This window comes from Aquarana catesbeiana, linkage group LG09 (assembly GCF_042186555.1).
Source record: "Aquarana catesbeiana isolate 2022-GZ linkage group LG09, ASM4218655v1, whole genome shotgun sequence".
NCBI lineage: Eukaryota > Metazoa > Chordata > Amphibia > Anura > Ranidae > Aquarana > Aquarana catesbeiana.
In genome coordinates, this window is record NC_133332.1 from 201,284,496 (window position 1) to 201,306,747 (window position 22,252).

The 22,252-nt window shown below is 41.6% G+C and overlaps 1 protein-coding gene across 2 annotated transcripts in view; it reads left to right on the forward strand.

Moving 5' to 3' along the window:
* Positions 1 to 22,252, forward strand: part of RAB14 (RAB14, member RAS oncogene family) — a 57,235-nt gene that overhangs the window by 30,397 nt on the left and 4,586 nt on the right. For both annotated transcript variants that reach the window (XM_073599550.1, XM_073599549.1), the window contains exons 3-6: positions 1,344 to 1,402; positions 7,512 to 7,565; positions 14,859 to 15,036; positions 21,749 to 21,815. In XM_073599550.1, the coding sequence (XP_073455651.1) occupies positions 1,351 to 1,402; positions 7,512 to 7,565; positions 14,859 to 15,036; positions 21,749 to 21,815 (351 nt within the window). In that variant the 5' untranslated portion in view covers positions 1,344 to 1,350. The remainder of the gene's footprint in view (positions 1 to 1,343; positions 1,403 to 7,511; positions 7,566 to 14,858; positions 15,037 to 21,748; positions 21,816 to 22,252) is intronic.

The window sequence follows — 22,252 nt, forward strand, 5'->3', positions numbered from 1 at the left end:
GGCTCGGGGGGAGAGCCAAAACCTTGCAATCTAGTCAAAGCAACATAGGTAGAAGGAGGGTATAATTCCTCCACTAGGCCACCCAATAGACAAATAACCAGATCCATCAACAGCTGTATGAGATAAACATTAATGATCTCAACAACCTCATTCCAGTAGCCTACCAATTTAGGGCATTTCCAGAGAGTATGAATCCGAGTACCCTGATGTAACTGACACTTCGGGCACAAGGGGGAGTCTCTCCTTCCCCATTTATATAATTGTATTGGGGTCCTATCACTCCATTTCTTTACACCTTCCATACTGTGCTGTGGTTATTTGGCACCGAGCTGTCAGTAGCAGATCCTTTAAGCCCTGTAAGTTCTGAGGTGGAGCCTCCATGAGTCTAACTTGTTTATCTAGCACATCCTACAGATACTCAATTTGGAACGGAATCTGGAGAATTTGGAGGCCAAGTCAACACATCAAGTTCCTTGTTGTGTTCCTCAAACCATTCTTGAACTCTTCTGACCAGGTCACCTTTTATTTTTCCGTGGTCAAGTTCTGATGCTCATGTGTCCATTATTGGTGCTTTTGACTGTGGACAAAGGTCAGCATGGGCACCTTGACCAGTCTGCAGCTATGCAGCCCATACTCAAAAAATTGGAACCAGCATTAACTTTTTCAGCAATTTGAGCTACAGTAGCTCCTCTATTTGATCACACTACACGGGCCAGCCTTCATTCCCGATATGCATCAATGAGCCTTGACTGCCCATGATTCTGTTGCTGGTTCATCAGTTTTCCTTCCTTGGACCACTTTTGGTAGGTCCTGACCACTACACAATGGGAACATAATACAAAAGCTGCAGCTTTGGAATTGCTGTGAGCCGTCGTCTAACTGTTACACTTTGGCTCTTGTCAAAGTCATGAAAATCCTTAGGCTTGCCCAGCTTTTCTTCTTTCAACCCCTCAACTTCAGGGACAACATGTTCACTTGCTGCCTAATATATTCCTCCCATTTTGAGATGGCATTGTAATGAGATAATCTTATTCACTTTACCTATCAGTGGTCATAATGTTATGGCTGATCGGTGTATAAGGCAGCATTTCCCTGAACAACTGATCTCAGATAAGTGCTCATAGTTACACAGGCCCCAGCCATCTTGTGGATGTTGAGCTGAGAGCCAATCTGTGAGTTAGTTGGAATGAATTAGAAGCATTTGTGTTCCATTATTCAGCCCAGCTTTGGTAAGAATTGGCTTATTGTTTTTATACTACTTGTTCAGTTTGTTACTGTCATCTGTCTCCATAGATGAGTGAATGCTCCTACTGCCTAATAATGTTTCCTTCTCTTTTCTACAGCGCCATCATGGCCACCGCACCTTACAATTACTCCTATATCTTCAAATACATCATCATTGGTAAGTCAATCTAACTGCAGTAAAGTGACTCTGAGAGAATGGTGTAGAAATTATTGAAGGAATGTCAATTGATGAGGCCTGGCCTTCTGTGATGTCAAGGTGTTTTATGTTGAGAGCCACAGCATGATAATTCAGGCAGGAGAGCAGGTTACACTGTCTGTTAAAAGAACCGACTTCCATTCTCCAGCTGTTAACTTCCAGGGGCAGTATAAATCTGATTTGGCTGCTGTAGGATCAGTCAGTCCTCATTTCAGAGAGTTTTGAAACATGGTGTCCACTGACCTACAAGTTGTAGAAAGGAAAAGCATTTTTTGTTTTGTGTTGTCCACACTTTTATTCTTTTTTTTTTGTAGTAACAAGATCACTAAATGCTCCCACGTACTTTTCCTCAACTTTTTTTTAGTGCACCTCCTGCAAAGTGCCTGGCAAGTTGACAGGGTCTAGACCTCTGTTATAAAACCAGGAGGATAGGAAAATAATGACTATATATATTTTTTTTTTTCCAACCTGAGCCTGGATTCTGATTGGTTAGCATTTATATTTAATCATACAGTACAGCACACAGGCTCCTTAAAGGACAAGTTCACCTTTACAAAAAAATAATGTTAATTTTTTTGCAGGTAAAATATGCATTTATTTTTTATAATGGACCTGTAAAGTATTGCATCCACGATCAGCAGATCATGGGTGTAAATCCACGGTCCTGCAGACTACCTCCTGATACGGCCAGGCAGTTACACTTTGACAGGAAAACTTGATGAACTACCACAGCGCTCAACAGCGCCATATTAGTTCATTGAGAACTACAAGCCGACAGCCGCAAAGGCTGTAGGACCTTGTAGTTTTCCCCATTCACAGGACACTGAATGGATGACGTGGCCGGGCAGGTGGAGAAGATCCCTCGCTAGCTGTCAGACCGGGGGGAGTGGGGCTGGTGCATTTGTAATCTGTTACATGTTCACCTTTTGTAACATGTTGCACTCATGTTTAGGGTGTAACTTATCCTTTAAAGTCGTAAAGCAGAGGTCCGCCCGCTCCTTTCAAAATTAAAAGTCAGCAGCTACACATCCTGTAGCTGCTGACTTTTAACATTAGGACACTTACCAGTCCTGGAGTCCAGCAATGTTGGCCCTGCAGCTGATGTTTCCATCAGCTGTTGGGTGCTGCCGCAGCCATTGCCGGTAAGGGAACTGTAGCCTTTCAGGTTCACAGTTGGGTTCCTACTGTGCATGTGTGAAGCACACTGCACCCCCTCATTGGCCCAGCAGAAGGGGAGGGAGGAGGGGGACCGAGCTGTGATGTACTTTGCTGCTGCCCGGTCTCCCGAAAGTGGGGACAGGTATCTGCTCCCCCCCCCCCGAAAGGTGCCAAATGTGGCACCGGAAAGGAGGGGAGGGCGATCAGATAAGCATAAGTTTCACTTTTGGGTGGAACTCTTTAAAGCTAAAGTGACATTAAAGGTTAATTTAAAAAAAAAAAAAAAAAATTCCTACTTGCTCTGTGCTGTGGTTTTTCACAGAGCCCCAATCCTCCACCTGTCTTCTGGCTCCTCATTTTCAGCCAGTGCCATCAATAGCAAGCCGCTTGCTCTGGGGGCACTGGTGCATGCTCGCTCCCAAGTCCCGCTATATGCGTCCATAAGACACACAGAGCCCTGCAGCTCAGCCTTGCCCTCTGCTCCTTTCTCATTGACTCACTGGCTGCTGTCTCAGCCAATGAGGAATGAGAGACTCGGGAGAAGCTCAGCTCTCGTGCACATCGCTGGATCAAGAAGGAGCTCAGCTGAGTATTAGGAGAGCTGCACACAGGTTTTTTACCTTCATGCATAAAGGTATGAAACCTTAAGCCTTTAAAACCACTTTAACTGAGTGTTTATATGCAGCCACCTTCAGGTGATTGGACACTGGTAAACACAATTGTAGTGCAGCCCACATAACCCTGTTCCACTTCAGCAATCCTGTTTTTTGTTTTGGCTAGGGTTTTTAGGTGAAGAATGACCCCTCTGTACTGAGAGCAGTTTGCTGGCATATGGTTGCTAGATTTACGTGGACGAGTAAGCAGATTCCTGGTTGATCTTTGCATTGAAATATCCCTTTATTTCAGTTACTTATATAGCGCCGTCAATTTACGCAGCGCTTTACATATACATTGTACATTCACATCAATCCCTACCCTCAAGGAGCTTACAATCTAAGGTCCCTAACTCACATTCATACATACTAGGTACAATTTAGACAGGATCCAATTAACCTACCAGCATGTCTTTGGAGTGTGGGAGGAAACCGGAGTACCCGGAGGAAACCCACGCAGGCACAGGGAGAACATGCAAACTCCAGGCAGGTAGTGTAGTGGTTGGGATTCGAACCAGTGACCCTTCTTACTGCTAGGCGAGAGTGCTATCCACTACACCACTGTGCCGCCCTTTCTCAACCCATCTTGCCCGCAGTCTCACAGCTTCTGAATTGGTGCTCCTGTGTCTTAGATTTGGTGACCTTTATCTTGTGTTAAAAAAAAACACACCTTGTTCTTACTAGGGAGACTGTGGTTCTGAGGGCTCAGGTCTCCTCTTTTCCCAAGGTGCTTTCTTACTTTCATGTTAATCGGGACATTGTCCTACCTTCTTTGTCCTGCTCCTTAGCATTACAAAGAGATTTCTCTCCACTTTTTAGATTTGGTGCAGGCAGTGGCAGTTTATCTCTTGGCCACTGCTTCTATCCATCAATCAGATGTTTTTTGTCCTGCTGCAGGCTCCTGCAAATGGCACCCCACCTATCTTCCTACTATTTCTCAGAGGTTTAGGCAGGTTATCACTACAGTGGAATTTCGGATTGCGAGTAACGCAGTTATCGAGCATATCGTAATACGAGCACTGTATTTTTAAAAATCGTAACTCGGTGTGCGAGTGTTGTCTCGCAAAACGACCACAATTCAGGCCAAAGCGGTGTGCAGTACCGCTTTTGGCCTGAGGTGGGGGGGCGCTAGAGCCAAACGTCGCTGTTCGGAAATGCACGGAAAGGCCCGAAGGCACTTCAGCTGACCTCGGCAAAACTCGGGTAGGAAGTCTTTCCGAGGTTTGCCGCGGTCCGCTGAAGTGTTCTTTGGCCGTTTCCGAGGCTCTCCGGCGCCCCCCCCCCCGCCTCTGGCCGCATGCGGTATTGCATCCCATTGAAGTCAATGCGGAACAAATTATTTTGTTTCCATTGACTTCAATGGGAAAACTCGCTTTGATATGCGAGTACTTTGGATTACGAGCATACTCCTGGAATGGATTATGCTCGTAATCCGAGGTTCCGCTGTATATCTTATGCCTTAAAGGGCAGGGTTTCCCCTATCTCTGTTGGGGGATCATTCGATTGCATCAGTGCCAGGCAATGGTTTCTCAGATTGTAAGGCTGCGACTTTGGTATTCAGTTTACACATTTGTGAAGTTTTACCAGGTAAACGATCAGGCCCCTGACACCAGCTTTGGTCGAAAGTTACTTCAAACTGCTATTATTAGATTTGGGCCTGTTGGCATTGTTTGCTGTGTTGCTCACTCTTCACTTGTGTTGCTCGGGACATTCCATGGTTAACACTAAAAGTGATACTAAACAGAGAAGTGTTAATTGCCATCATTCATTCACATAAATTGGACATGTATCATTCCACTGTATATTTTATATTAATTCTTTACCTTTTTCCTGCAGTGCTGTTTTGTGGTCACATGATCTCACCCTGTTAAGTATCTGCAGGGAAAGCCCTTTAGGAGATGCTTTTATTACTCTGCTGCTATATGCTCTCTACAGTGTGAGTCTGCGTCTGGCCATCCCTGATTAGTGCTGTCACACGACAAAAAAAAAAGTTTCAGAAGAGTAAATCAATTTAGATTATAAATGTCAAACTGTTTTACAGCTCCCAAATAAACTTTATTGGACATCAAATGTGTATTTTTTGTGCATTACTATGGTGTAGGCAGAGTCAAAGATGATTGATACCAACTTTCATTTTGTTTAGACAGCATCTGCACCCAAGACTTTTTTTTTTACTTACAGCTGTTGGTTACATTTTATAGAGATAGATATTTATATTTTTGATTAATTTTAAACTAAGCTTTTTTTTTTTCTTAGTGAATGTAGTCAATCGGCATACTATATCTCACCCTATAGTGTTTTTAGCAATAGGAGGGCATGGAGGGGAAGGAGGGAGGGTAGTGTCAATTACCACTGTGTATATGCCCACATGTGAGGCTCTATACTCATGTGGGCTGCACAGATAAGAAAAAGGTGGAAATGAAAAGCTTAGAAGGGAACTGAAATTGAGCATGCTCCGCAGAGGACACCAGCTGGTCTACACAATCTCGGGCTGCAGTAGGGACACAAGTTTGTAGGGACAGCTGAAGGCAGGATCAACAAGGTATAATTCACTCTACACAAGACAAATGCTTTAGTGGCTTTGTGAGTTTGCATACTCTGTTATATACCATGTACAGGGGGTCCCCTAGTTACAAACATCTGACTTACAAAGGACTCCTACTTACAAACGGAGGCAGACAACAGGAAGTGAGAGGAAATCTACCCCTAGGAAAGGAAATTCTCTCCTGTAAGAGCTATTATGGGGAAAAGGTACCTCCACTGATGCTTTATCACCAAGGCTTGTTTCCACAACAACCCAAAATTTTCAAAATACATTTGTCATTGGGACAGGAAGTGAGGTGAAATCTTCTGAACAGGGGCACACACAGCAAAACAAATGTTACAGGGGTGTTAACCCTTCCCTATGTTATCCAAAAATCTTAAAAATTGTTTTTTTGGCTGGAGCTACACTTAAAAAATGTACCTGTTCCGACTTACAAACAGATTAGACTTAAGAACAAACCTATAGTCCCTAACTTGTTTGTAACCCGGGGACCCCCTGTAATGAGTTTTTCATAGTCTGGATTTAATGACACGTTAACGAAGTCTGTGTTCTGTACTATACAATTAGGAAATAAGGATTTTTGACTTGCCTATATAAAATGGTATAATTAACGATATTGTAACCTGCAGAGAATTCATGTATTATTTACAGGGATGTTTATTGTTTATCTCTTGCTTTTGACATACAGACAGTGGGATAATATGGTGCACTCTGGATATGACAGTGTTGTTACTAATAAATGAATATGGCATGGATAAAAAAGGGAGCAATTTGACAAGTCCATAAAATTAAGTCCATGTAAGGAAAGCAATTTATGCTGTCCCCAGGAGTCTGCCACTTCAAAAGCTTTTAGAAGGAAAAACTCTGGAATCTAAAAAGAACAGCGCCCTCTAAGTGCAGCAAGTAAACAGTTTTAATTGTAAACAAAATATATAAATACACTCACAAATGAGTAGTATATTCAGGCATGGAATATGGTTCATCTGCTCTGACTTCTGGGTGATCTCTAGCGTCACTGGCTTAGATGTTGGTCTGCGATCTGGCCATCCTCCGGCCGCACTGTTAGTTCACAGCGCTTTCGGATGGCTGGAACGATGATCAGCGGCGTCACTTTCGCGTACCAGGTCAGCAGGCGGTGCTTTGCATTCGGAGCATGCATGCTCCTTCCTCAGGCTTCACTGGTGTGGCCATCATTGAGTGGAGATATAGATAGATAGATAGATAGATAGATATATTACATACATTATACTAAAGGGGCTCACGCAACGGGTAACCATGGCAATACTACGATGTCACGGCTAAGACACTGCATTAACTAGTAAAAGGCTACTTTTGGACTATACTTGCTACTAACAACCAGTAGAATCATAATTTATCTGGTAATGGTATATCTATAAAGAAATAGTGATAATACTTTTAAAATGATAAAAATCATTTAGTAGGAAAGAAACTTTATGTAAATTAATAAAAAATCAATAATAAGCAATTGATTAGTGTTGATACCAACTGTGTGGACTTCTAAGCCAGTGAAGCTAGAGATCACCCAGAAGTCAGAGCAGATGAACCATATGCCATGCCTGAATATACTACTCGTTTTGTGAGTGTATTTATATTGTTTACAATTAAAACTGTTTGCTGCACTTAGAGGATGCTATTCTTTTTATCTCTTGCTTTTCCTGTGATGTCTCAAGTAAACAGGTTTTTTCTCTTGCAGGTGACATGGGAGTGGGGAAATCTTGCTTGCTGCACCAGTTCACTGAAAAGAAATGTAAGTGTTTCTGTCTCTGATGCATCTGCTGCAGCTCTTCCCACCAATGCTTAATGCTATAACTGATGTGAACATGCAGCCACAACCAAAGCTGTCATGCATGCAGCAGTGTCCAGAATGGAGGGGGCTAATATGTACTATGGCAGAGAGCTGCATGTGGCAATTGGAAGTCCTCTTTTGTTTTGTCTGCATACTGCAGGCTGATTGGATTGTTGTTGGAGGATGTTTTCCAGAGCTGGTAAACAATTATATGCTGTAGGTTATACTGTAATGTTCAACAATTTTCCCTCCATGCCACATAGAAGAAAAGGAAAAACAAATCCTAAAAATGTGTGCCCACCATAAGTTATTGCTGCCATCTTTAAACAAAGAAATTATCACATTAAGTGTACCCAATACTCATAACACACACATACCTAGGTACAGTGGTGACACTGTATCTAGGAATATGTTATTAGTATTGGGCACACTTGTGATATATTGTGATGTTGTACCGTAGCTAGAAAACACCAGTTGTACCTGCCTGGATGTATTTATAAATTATGCCACATAAAGCAGTTTGAGCTCATTTAAAGGAAATGTAACGGCAGAAGGTTTTTTTATCTTGATGCATTTTATGCATTAAGATAAAAAGCCTTCTGTGTGTAGCAGCCCCCTTAACACTTACTTGAGGTCCCTCTCTGTCAAGTAATGTCCACGAGTGTCGCAGCGGTCCGAGATTCTCCTTCCTGATTAGCTGAGACAAAGCAGTGGCGCCATTGGCTCCCACTGCTGTCAGTCATCTAGCCAATCAGGAGAGAGAGGGGGCGGGGCAGGGGTTCTGCGTCTCAATGGACACAGGGAGCCTCTATAGCAAGCTACTTGCTGTGGGGGCACTGAACAGGAGGGAGGGCCAGGATCACAGAAGAGGGAACCGAGAAGAGGATCGAGGCTGCTCTGTGCAAGTCCACTGAAACAGTGCAGGTAAGTATAACATAACATGTTATTTTTTTATAGGGGGGAAAAAAAACGAGACTTTACAATCACTTTAAGAAATCGGGTTTGCCCACTGTCTGAGATGAGTGCACAGAGATTAGCTTATTCTCACCAACTCCTGGCTGTAACAGGGTGGATTGGCTGCCTGGGAAGGAGTCGTGGCTTATTTTGTGTTCTAATGTTTTCTATTAGTCAGACTAGCTGAAGGTGTGGGTATGTGTAAGGTTCCTGATTTATATGTTCGCCTAATGAAACAAGGGCGATTTAAATCACTTTGTTACTAAAACTTAATTTCTTGTTGATTAACCTATTGGAATCACATTGATTTTGGTGTGCTGCAAATATGACTGGCAACAAGCAGATTACTAGTGTAGCTGTATCCCTGCACAGATCAGTGTTCTGTGTAGGTGCAGTAAGAAACACGTCTTTTGAGCAGTGTTAACATAAACCTGTGGGTAGGAGCAGCAGAAATGTGGCCAATGCAAGTCAGTGAGCTTACTTAAGCTAAAAAGCCTTTTCTTTCTTGTTACCCGAGGGACACAGGAATATATTGACTGATGGGTTAGACTGCTGCCTACAGGAGGATTGGACACAGGCAATCAAAAAAAAATTGTGGGCCAGTCTGGTGTAACCCCTCCTACACCCAGAATACAGTACCTCAATTTCTTGCTAGTGCCCAGTAGTATGGATACCTTTTCCCTGCTGAGAAGTCTTTTTTGCCAGTTATTTTTTTTTTCTTCAGTCAAAATTCCTTTACCCACTGCTTTATTTGGCAGCTATCCGGATCAATGCCTAGTCAGCAACAGCTTTGGAGGCTGTAGTTGAAACCTGCTGGTAGACATGTGCATTTGTTTTCGTCCGAATGCATTTTCGTAGAATTTCAGGTATTTTCGTTATCGTTTTAACAAACGATAACGAAAGTGCAGAATCCGAAAAACAAAAGATCTGACATAAACAAATGCTTTATTTTCGTTTTCGTTGCTACAACAGTTCAATATAGATAGGAGATTCGACATGATGATGACAATAACAATCTGTGTCCATCAAACCTGTGGTCGAATGTGCCTAAGCTTAACTCTATTAGTCCAAGATTATTCTACATAGAGAGAAAAGATTTGACGTAGGGGAGAAAAGATAAATAAAAATGATGATGATGAATGTTATTGGCTGATTGTAACCAAAGAGGAGGAGCAGTAAAATAGCTAGAACTAAGTACACACGTACTTTGGCTTATGGTGTCTGTTGAAAGTTCTAAGAAGATTTGACGGAGCAGCTAAACTATACGGCGTTGTACAGTTCAGCTGCTCTGTCGAATCTTCTTTGAACATTCGACAGACACCATAAGCCTTCAATGACAGATTCGACCTTAATTTGGATTTTTGGACGAATGCAGTTTTTAACGAAAAACTAAATAAATAAAAACGAATTTCGGGAGTAACTAAAAAAAAGTATTTTTCGGACGAAAACCATTCCGAAACAAAATATTTCAGTGTGCACATGTCTACCTGCTGGAGTGAACAGTTGTGAATCTTGACTGGGCTGTCTTTTTTTTTTTTTTTTTTTTTTTTTTTTTTTTTTTTTTTGGCTGATCTTATTGTAAGGTGACCTTTCTCGTGCCTATTACATTAGTGAGATAGATCTCGGATTTTGTGACCTTATCTCTTAAAAAAAAAAAAAAAACTTCTTCCTTGTTCTCCCTAGGGACAAGGTAGCTCTGCTTTTTGATGATTCCCATTGTACTGGTTGGTTAGCCAGAGTGATTTACAGTTCCATAGGTGTGACACGGTTTCTGTATACAGTACTCACTTAGGGAGTAGACCACGTGAACAAAGTACCTGCAGCTCACTAACTCCATGGTTTGCCTGGCACCATTTACAGTCTGTTTTCTGTTGATTTACTGTGAAAAGGGGTGATGCTAAAGGACTGAGTGCTGATGTCATCCATTGGGTGGACTGTTGTGTGCAGTCAATGTACCTTCATGTATGGATCCATCCACTCTCCTCTGGCAGATTTGGGCACTGCTGGCACCAGCAATTTCCAGGTAAGCTTGAGGTGGCAGTACCTGCTTGCTTGCTTGCTTACATATGCCTGTATTAAATTTTGTTTTTGTGTTGCCTGTGTCGCTGCTATCCCCTTGGTGTTGGACTTATGATGGTGTACTATAGGTCTCTCTTTACGTGGGGTGCAGTGTTCAGGGGCTGAAAGCAAGAGCTTAGCTGTTTTTTTTTATTCACTGAATTTTGCATGCCAAGTCTCCTGAAAAGCTTGCTGGAAATACTCCTAAGAAGAAGTGTGAAGTCTGTGGCTGCAAGTTGGACTCTTCCTGATCTAGGCATTTATGCAATTCATGTTTTGGAGGTTTGCTTAAGGAGGTATATGCCATGTCCTGCAGCAAGCTTGTGTCATTGGTAAAGGAGCAGTTGGCTTCCACCCTCCATACCACCTGCCACATCTATAGGTCTCTTCTGGCAGACAAAAAAGCCCTTCTTCTGTTGCCCATATACAGTCTTTAATAGCGTCTAAGTTCCTGACAGCTGTGGTGCCGTGTGTTGTAAGGGAAATTGCACAGAAAAGGGTAGCAGGAGAAGGTTTTGGTGATCCTACCTCATTGCAGTCAGATTCATCTAATGAGACCGATACCCATGACGACCAATATTCTAGCATGTCCAGACTTGGTGTTTCTTAACCCAGGACGCTGCATTCACTATATTTGGTCTCCCAAAGTACACAGAACATGGAAATGCAATAGTTTTAGTAAATCTAAACTGATACCTTTCCTCATCAGCAGTATATCGCAATCTTATGACTAAAATCAGTTCCTGGTAAAGCTTGTAGGAGGAATTTTCATACTGCACTGAGCTGACCTATTAGGATCCAGGACCCCTGACCCTCTGTCTGGACAGTGCTGATTGGCCCTGTGCTGATCACATGCACTCTCCAAAGAAAAAAAAATCTCTCTAGCAATACATGCCAAACTGAGCATGTGCAGACTGACTCCAAAGGCTCTGTATTATCTGGACATGTTCTAGAGTCAGTGGAAGGGGAGGAGGATCTGTCCATACAAGATTAAATAGTTTTTTTACACAATGCAGGGATTAACCCCTTAGGTTCCATAGTGAATATAACAAGCACATTTTACTGTTGTGGGTTTAGTAACACTTTAAGTTGTCTCTGGAAGATATTGACTATAGACATGTTTAAGGCAGTGGGATGTATTGCAGATGCCCCAACCGAATTGCTGATGACACCAGCCAGATCGTTTGTTCTGAAAAATTCTGCCCCTTGAGCTCTGTGGCTCAAGACCTGGTCTTGAGACTCTGCTTCTAAATTACACCTGTTTAACTTAAAATTTTCAAGAGATGTGCTCTTTGGTCCAGAGCTTGAAGTTGCTCTTAAGTGTGCAGGATACAAAAAGAAGGCATTTCTAGATATAAATAAATGAACAGAAGTTTTTTCATGACCCAAGGATTCAGTCAAGATTACAAAATTCAGGCCAAAGAAGCATTGGGGCAAGCCATAGGGGGAAGGGAAAAGGGGATATGATCTTCAACCTTCCTTACCCGCTCTCCAAGTTACAGTGACACAATGTCCCCAGCGGGAGAAAGATTAAGGAGTTTTCTTCCACAATAGGAATCGATCACCTACAACTGGTTCTTTCTTGGGCTTGTTGAAAAGGAATACAGCTTGGAATTTGACTGTGGTCTACCCTTCAAGACTTTCTAGTGACAGACCTGCCCCGCGAAAACCAGAGCTCTTTGTCTACTGATAAGAGACTTGGTAGATCAGAAGGTACAGGTTCCTGTATCACTAGAAGAACAGGACACGGATTTTTATTTGCAGAAACTTTCTGAAAAAAGTGCAATCAATCAGCTTACATCAAAAGGCAGGAGCCCTTTCTTACAAAAGGTGGCTGAAGGTTTTCTATCCTCGATGGAGATTAACACAGCCTCGTTTTCAGCCAAGCACATGAAGAGGGGATAAGAACAATTTGTTAGATTTCCTCAGTTGGTTGGGTGCTTAGAGATGAAGGGTCCCTGTATGTGCAGGTGATTTTTTTATTTTTTTATTTTTTCCATCCTGAGAGAGCATGTTGGGTAAATCATTGGGTGTTTGTTTTTGCCTCTCAGAGGAATACAAAAAATTCCAGCAGCTATGGCCATAAAAAAAGTGGCTGCTGGGATGCACAGATTGTACTGTGTTTATCCATCGCTCATATTGTCTTAACAAAGATGGGGACCAATACTCTTCCTTCCTTCATCAGGAAATTGGAGAATGAGCTGGACTGTTCGTTCTCCCAAAATCAAAAGTGAATTCTGAAGTCAGTTGGACTCCTCTGTCGCTAACATGGAAGATGACCCTCCGGCATACCTTCTTTACAATAACTTCTTTTATCAAAAAATACTAACACTTGTTTAGTTATTCATCTTTTAAATATTTCAGCCCTTTGGAAACAGACTACAATGCTATGACAGTGGCATACATCAATCGTTGGGGATTAACCAGAGGTCTCTCTATAACAAGAGCGGTAGAAAGATTCCTGTCCTGGGTGGAACTGCACATTCCAGCCTTGTCCACTGTTTATATCCTGGGGGTGGACAATTTGCAGGAAATACTATCTCATCCAACAGCATTTGGATATTTTAACCCCTTGATAATGTCCCATTGGACGTAACCCGTTGGGTCGTAGATTCTGGTGCTGATGCTGTGCGATCTGGGTCAGCAGCAGGTTTCCATGTGAGTTAACTGGATTCGCTGTTCTGAATTCATGCTGTTTTATTTGTTTTGATAAACCTACTACACTATGGGAAACCTTTTTGGCATCTTGGCGCGTTTTATTTATCCCTAGCTGGAGTACATCAGGAGGTGCCATTGGAAGTGAGTTCCTGCACTGATTCCTGTGGGATTTCCATTCATACTTAGGTACACATGCTGCTGTAACGTTAGCCATTTGCTCTGGTGAGTTTTGAATTCACTTGATGTTGGTGGCTGGTCACTCGAGCACCCCTTTGAGAAGTATCTTCACAATTACTGGCGTTGCTGTATCAACTCCATTTTTCACTTTATTATATACACTGTCAGACTTTTATTTTTTGACGTTTTGGACTTTTATATGTTTTGTTTTTTTTCATTTTTTTGCATTAGCTATCATGCTTTATTATATGTTCAACGTTGCATATTAAACTTATTTAGCATATTGGTGCTATACTATTGTTTCCCATTTGGATATGGGATGATGGTCTCTACACCTAGGGGTGTTCCTGGACTTGTGTTAAAGGTGGGAGACACTTTATGTGTCCCTTCTAGCCTCCAGGTTCAATAGCAAACTGGTCAGTCTCGTTTCCAAGTGCAGCAGATGCTCTGGTGGCTCCATGGGGTCAGTGCAGTCTGACTGTTCCTTCCCTGAAACCCCTTCATCTCCTGCTCTGCAGGATCAAAAGGGAGGGTGTTCCAGTGAACCTCATTGTGCCAGATTGGCCTAGGTGTTTGTGGTACTCTGACCTAGTAGGACTTCTGGCTCACACTTTGGGGTCTCTTCCAGATCGTCCTGATCTTCTGTGTCAAGGATCCATGTACGTCTTGCTTCAGTCACTGGGTTTAATGACATTTCAGTTAAAGCCAAATTACTGAGGGTAGAGGCGTTTCTGAATCGGTGATCCCAAAATGCTGAAAGCACTTGGAAGGCATACTGAGCTGCAAGCTGCCCACAGTATGTTTTTGCTTGGGCCTGTTAGCGTTTTATTACTTTTGCCCACCCCCCACTGCTTTTGGAGCTTCCATCATTCAGCTAATTCCTGTGTCCCTTAATGAACTAAAAGAAAAATGTGTTTCATGTAATTGCCTTAAAATCCTGTTTTTTTTAGATCATTGAGGGACATCATTTTCAATTGGCAGCTTTGCATTGCAGTGAGCTAAAAAGTAGTGCATGCATTACTTTTTTTCAGCAGATCGTGTCTACTCTCCACCACAACACAGTGGTGTGAATCGGGCACAAAGGAGACAAGGCATTTAGCCTTGTTATGCAGTGGGACTATGCTGGAATAATACCTAGCACAGTCCCACAGAATCTGATGTGAATGGAGCTTAACCCATCAGTCAATATTCCTCTGTCCATCAGTGAACTCCAAGAAATGGATTTTACTGTAAGTAGAAAAATCTATCATTGCTTTTTCCCATCAGTCAATTGTCAAGTTCTAGGTTTAGTTAGGATGTTGTGCGTTTTCTGTATTATAATTGGGTCAGGATGGCCCCCTCCAATCTTTGTAAGATTTGGTCATAGGATGACGTAACCTGCTCTTTTCCTGCTCTTTTCCTCCTCAGTTATGGCAGATTGTCCTCATACAATTGGTGTGGAATTCGGTACCCGGATAATTGAAGTTAGTGGCCAGAAAATTAAATTGCAGATTTGGGATACAGCGGGACAGGAGCGTTTTCGAGCTGTCACTAGAAGCTACTACCGAGGGGCTGCGGGGGCACTAATGGTCTATGATATAACTAGGTAAGGTTTTATTCTAACTTGCTTCATACTGCCATCAGATAAATGTAATATATGGTTTATTATCAGGTTTATATTACCTCTAAAACATGGGCTTGACAATCAGGAGCCCGTGGTCTTAAAGACATAGTCCACCTAAAATTTAAAAATTAGGCAAAAATGTCTACTAAAATTACACAGCTCAATGTTTCTGGTAGGAAAACAAATTACTCAAAAGGCCATTGTAGATGGTATTTTATAGAACATCAAATGTAAGGGAAGGTTCAGACATTGGAAATGTTTCTTTTCCATTTAGTGAGTTCCATCTCTTCATATGGGGTGCGTCTTCTTTTTTTTTTTTTTTTTTCCCATTTTTGGTGCTCGTGCTCATCTGGTTTACAGATTTACATCTAGCTTGTTGAAATAAGTGAGCCCCCTCCCCCTACCCCCTTACCTTTTTTATGCTGGGCTGTCCTCAATTCAGTTGATCAGTCATTAGAAGCTGGCTGCCACTTTTGGGTTCAGCCAACTGGCCCCTGATGGCGTATGGCAGCTCTGCCCACCAGCTAATTTATGTCCCTGCTCCTGCAACCTCCTGGGATATGTGACTAGGGTATACCAGAACGACGACAGATAGTACTATTCTTTGATGTCATGCTTTAAATTATATACTTTTTTATCGAACAATACCAAATGTGCCTGTCTTTTTCCAAGTTATGGAGAAAATATATGGTGTAGAAACAATGGGGTGTGTAATATATTAGATTTTACAAAACTTTTTTCTCAGATTATGACATAACAAAGGCCCTATATATATATTGAAAGTCTCCAAGATTGCACCATTTTAAACAGAAAACAGCTTAAAGTGTTAATTTTTTTTTAACGTCTGTTATTAACATAGGGTTACTCAAAATGAAAGCAAAAGTTTTTTTTTTTTTTTTTTTCCAGTTTGTGTATAAGTAGGTATTGATACTTAATACTATACCACTACTTCTATACAGGAGAACACCACATAAGTATTCCCAGAAACGGGGGACTACATTCTGGCTCTCAATGACTGAAAATTGGCATGTCAGTTTTTTGGCAAGATAATGTGGGTTGACAGCGCTCAGAAGCTGGACTGAAGTATTGAATGGTGGCTGCATTAAGCCACATATGCTCTCAAAGAATTGCTGGTACTTAAATTATAAAAAGGATGATAAAACTGTACAATTGTTGCATGGTTATAATAAAACACCGGCTACGGAGCTGACTGGGGCACTGATTGATTGAAGTGTCAGACCTGGAGGATCCAATGGTGGAATGCTGACCTAGAATGCTGTGATGCTAGCCAAGTCAGTGTGTGGAATGCCTGGCCCGCCGGCAAGCAAGAATAGTGTCCCTGATGCTGGCAATGTGGATGCTCCCACTGCTGGCTGTGTCCAAGGTGGAGATGCCGTGGTGAGCGACGAGGAATGCGTCACCGAGGACCGGACGTGACGTGTCCATGGGAAGCAGACGTGGCCAGCGTGGAACACAACTGTCCCTGTTGCCGTGACATAACACTGACTTGGCTAACACCGTGGCATTCTAGGTCGGCATTCCATCATTGGTTCCTCCCAGTCTGACGCTTCAATCCATCAGTGCCCCAGTCAGCTGTGATATGTTATTATAACCATGCAACAATTGTACTGTTTTATCATCCTTTTTATAATTAAAGTACCAGCAATTCTTTGAGAACATATGTGGTTTATTGCAGCCACCATCCAATACTTCAGTCCAGCTTCTGCAGTCTGTCAACCCACATTATCTTAGCATGGTATTGGATGCTGAAATACTATGACAGCAGCACGGTTCAACTGTGCTCATTTTATACTTTGGATGAATCGTCTGTCTTATTTTCTTTATTGCTTTTTGTTTTTTGCCGTCAAACTCCATTTACAGTGGCTGGACCCCAAACTACCCCAAAATTGTTTATTTTTTTTTTTAAAGAAAAGTAGACCAGATAAGGTTTTTGGGCAAAAGGTATAACTGATCCTTGAACCCCATTTTTTCAGAATGCAGATGGCAGCAACTTTAGGAAAAAAATATTTTAAGTATGGGATTCATAAAAAAAATAAAAATAAAAAAAATCTGGGTGAATTCCAACTGTATTGCTCTGTGTTGTCACAAACTGCACTCCTGTGATCCATAGAAGTACAGTATCGAGAATAAATACTAAAAAATTTGAAAGAATTTGCAATTTTCTGTAATTTTTCAAATAACTCGCACATCCTCGTAAATTTACCCCAAACTATAATCAACAAAGTCTGCCTTTTTTTTTTAATAAAAAAGTCATCACATCAGTGCAACTTTTCAGTTAAATAGTGTAATGGTAAAGCTCAAATGTGTTTTTACTTTAGGAGAGATTTGTTCCCCTTTTCAAAGCTACTTTGCAACATAAAAAAATTTACGTAAATTGTTAGGGTGAGGTGAAGGGCACAAATTTGGAATGGCTGTGTCTTTCACAGGTATACACAAGTGAGAGATTTGAATGACTTTACGTTCACTTGAGTGAGCATTTGATGCTTGCGCATTGAACACAAATGTCACCCAGATCATCCAGTGTCGTTCTTGTTATTAACTTGGGGATTACTTTGGGGAGGCAATATTTTTATTTGGCCCCATGCACATGTTCGGTTTGTTACAAACAAATGTGTTTTTTCCCTCAACTAAAAGTATAGGTGCTGCATGCAGCTGCCTAATTGAATTAATACCTGTGTGTGTTTGTACACCACAATAAAATTTTTATATATGTGTATGTATGCACACTACTGTGAAAACGTTTTAGGCAGATGAAATGCTGTAAAGTAAGAGTGCTTTCAGAAATATATAATTGAATTGTTTATTTTTTTATCAATTTACAAAATGCACAGTGAGCGAACGGAAGAAAAATATAAATTAAATACATATTTGGTGTGACTACCCTTTGGCTTCAAACCAGCAGCAGTTCTTTCTTGCACAAAGTGAGGGATTTTGTAGGATTACAGTTGGGTGTATGATTAACCAATTAATACCAAGCAGGTGCTAATGATCAATTTCATATATAGGTTGAAAGTCATTAAAGCGGATTTCTGGCTGAAATCTGACTTCTAAGATATAAAAATACCCCTAGAATACTCATGCCTCGTGCAATGTGACAAAGGTATGCTGTAAACTATGCCCAGTTTTCTATCTGTGCAGCATTGTTTTCTTGCTTTGTGAAGTTTCTGCACAGCATGGCCATCTCCAGTGTGGGCATCGGAAACCAGTGTCCTCATTCCTGGATTCTGTGCATGCTGGCTACCCAGCATGCACCTGCTGATCTCGTGCGGTGCAATTTTGGTCAGCTTAGCATGGCACAGCCATGCCAAGCTGACCAAGATTTTCCATAGATGCCAATGTTAAATGTTACTGAAGCCGTGCAATGTCAAATTAGCCAAGAATTTCTATAGACGCCATGCCAAGCTGACCAAGATCTCCCAGGAGACTATGCAAAACCGGAAATGACGGAGGAAGTGAAATTTTAGATATATGCATTAATCGGGTAAGTAAACAGAAAAAGTAAAAATAAATTGCCAATTCATTTTAAGGATGCACAATAGTGCTGCATGGTGAGGAGTGAAAAATATGGGTGCAACTCCGCTTTAACTGAAACAAACGGCTGTGTAGGAAGCTTAAAAATGGATAAGGAACAGCCATACTCTGCTACTAAGGTGTGGTTGTGGATGACGGTTTCATGTCACAGGTCATACATGGCAAGACTGAGCAGAGCAACAAGAAGCAAGGTGTAGTTATACTGCATCAGCAAGGTCTCTCCCAGGCAAAAATTTCAGAGCAGACTGGGGTTTCAAGATGTGCTGTTCAAGCTCTTTTGAAGAAGCTCAAAGAAACTGGCAATGTTGAGGACCCTAGACACAGTGGTTGGCCAAGGAAACCTAACCTAGGATGGAAGACGCATCAGGTTTACCTTCAACATCGGAAGATGTCCAGCAGGGCAATCGGCACAGAACTGGCGGAAACCAGTGGGGCTTGGGTGTACCCATCTACTGTACGGAGAAGTCTGGCCAGAATTGGTCTTCATGGAAGAATTGCATCCAAAAAGCCATACCTCCGACATGGAAACGAGGCTAAGCGACCCAACTATGCACCAAAACATAGGAACTGGAAAGCAGAAAAATGGAAGCATGTGCTCTGGACTGACGAGTCAAACTTTGAAATATTTGGATGTAGCAGGAAACCGTTTGTTTGCCGAAGGGCTGGAGAGCGGCACTATAGTGAGTGTCTGCAGGCAACTGAAACGTGGTGGAGGTTCCTTACAAGTTTGGGGCTGCATTTACCATGCCATACTATCAGGGAAGCATGCCACAACTACCCCAAACATGCCAATGTTAAGTATCTTCAGCGTAAAGAAGAAACAACGAGTTGTGGAAGTGATGGTTTGCCCCCACAGAGCCCTGGGATTACACAAAGTAATTACAGGATTTGAGGCAGCCTACATCCACTGAAGATCTGTGGTTAGTTCTTCGAAGATGTTTAGAACAACCTACCTGCTGCGTTTCTTCAAAAGGTGTGTGCAAGTGTAAATAGAATTGATGCTGTTGTGACGGCAAAGGAATCGCACCAAATATTTTATTTTGATTTCTCTTCTGTTCCTTTACTTTCCATTTTGTTAATTGATTTAAAAAAAAATAACCATTTAACACTACTTTTTCTGAAAGCATTCTTAATTTACAGCATTCTTAATTTACAGCCTAAAACATGTGTGGATATAGATAGATAGATATAGCTCAAGAATCCAAAACTACAGTGAAGACAGTCATGAGCAAATGGAGAAAATATGACACAACAGTGACATTAGAGAACTGGATGTTCCTCCAAAATTAAGGATTAAAAATTTTTTTTTTAAAAAAGACTGGCCCGGGAGGCTGCCAAAAGTCCTAAATTAAAGGAGCTGCAGGAATTTGTGATAAGTATTGGTGTGTGTGTACTACATGTGACGACGATCTCCCGTATTATTCATATGTCTGAGCTATGGGGTAGGGTGATGGGAGATAAGCAATTTCTTAGTAAGAAAAACATACAAGCCCGTCTACGTTTTGCAAAAACATACATCAAGTCTACCAAAAGCATGTGGGGGAAAATGTTAGGGCCTGATGAGACCAAGATTTATTTTTTTGGCCATTAATCCAAAAAGTATTTGGTGCCAAAACCACCACTGCGCATCACCAAAAAAACCCATACTCAGTGAAGCATGATTCAAGACGAGAAGACAGGAGCGCCGGATCCCATTAAAAACCAAAAAGCATTTATTAATACAATAAAAAGGACACACTTACATTTAGGCAACTGTATGTCAGCAAGGGGTGTAGAGACTGAGATGTTAACACAAGCAAGGCTGTATGGAGCAGAGGCAGCTTGCGTTCCCAAAGCCACCTAAGAGGGACCTGCTCATTGTAACAGTAGATAGCTGTCCAATAACAATGTCCGCCACAGCCGCTCTACCTTGTGGCTCTGCTCTACATCTGACGGGGGCAGGAACGCATTTTTAAAGTGTTCCTCCTTTGTCAAAGCATGTTGACAGCATTATGCATTGGGGGGTATTCTTCAGCTGGATCTGAGGTTTTAGTCAATGTGGGGGGATTAATGAGTATTTCCAAATATCAGTCAATTTTGGCACAAAACCTTCAGGCCTCTGCTAAAAAGCTGAAGATGAGAAGGAATTTCACCTTTTTAGCGTGACAATGACCCAAAACATTCCAAGTCAACAAAAGAATGGTTTCACCAGAAGATCAAAGTTTTGGAGTGGCCCAGAACTGAATCTAATTGAAAGTCTCCGGGTGACCTAAAGAGGGCTGTGCACAGGCGATGCCTTCACAATCTGACAGATTTGGAGCATTTGTGGAAGGAAGAGTGGGAAAAGATGTGCCATGCTCATTGACTCTTACCCCAAAATACTGAATGCTGTCATAAAATAAAAGTAGTTAAAGGCTTGCATATTTGTGCAACCACATTATATATTTTTCCCCCTTTCAAAGATTTTAGTTTTTTATTGAATTGCACATCATACAGGCCACATTAAAAGTAGAAAAAAAAAATCAGAAGTGATTTTATTTTGGTGTGTTTTTTTAAACCTCAACATTTTTACAAGGATGTGTAGATTTTGTTATATACCACTGTATGTATATCATTTTTATATTTACACAATTTTCTTTTACTTTTTAAGTTTATTCTTGGGGGTGGTTCTGGATCTGATCAGTGGAAATCTGATCCAGACCTCCAACTCCTATCCCCCCAAAATGTAACCGTAAATGGGAGTATGGTGACGTCATCGCACTCCCAATGTTAACACAAGATGGAAGCGCTATGTTTACTATGGAGCACTCTGTAAAAGCATCTGAGGCCCTGAACCCCCATTGCCATGTTAAAACACTGCTGAGGACTGAATGGGGTTAAAAGAAAAAAAAGACTGCCTTTTACCTGATGGCAAAAAGTTACAGGATTTTGAGTTTAGCAAAACAGATAATGGATTGTTTATAGGAAAGCATTTTTTCTGACTGTTTGTGATAATTGTTTGTAGGCTAGCTGTATTGAGGAAGAGGGTCCCTTCATAAAAATTGTTGTAGCCTGGGTGGGTTGGAGATCCATAATTTGGGCTTCAGTTGGTGTGTGGAGAAAGAAAATTTGATAGCTCAGTTATGAAAGACATTCACCAGGACTGTTCTTGTTTATCTTCAAGGAGAAGCACATATAACCATTTAAGCAGCTGGTTGACTGATGCACGGAACCTCACCAATCCAAACACAGTAAGTTCTATTAATTTCCTTTGTGTCATGAATTATATAGAGTGGGAAACGTCATGAAATAATTATATTCTAGCCTTGTCACCTGCCCTACAGTTGTAATTTTTTTGCTGTATGAAATTACAAGGCAATAACAAAGGGGTCCTCAAACTATGTCCCTCCAGTTGTTCAGGAACTACAATTCCCATCATGCCTAGTCATGTCTGTGAATGTCAGAGTTGTACAATTCCTCATGGGATGTGTAGTTCTGCAACAGCTGGAGGGCCATAGTTTGAAGATCAATGCGATAACAGATTTAGCACGTCAGCGGTCCTCAAAGCTGTTTGGGCATTAAGCCATAGTACCAAAGTTCTCACAACTTAGTCATGGTCTCTAACATGAAGTGTGAGTTTTAGGGCTGGTTTAGGCTCCACTAACATTGAATTTCTGGCAGGAATTGA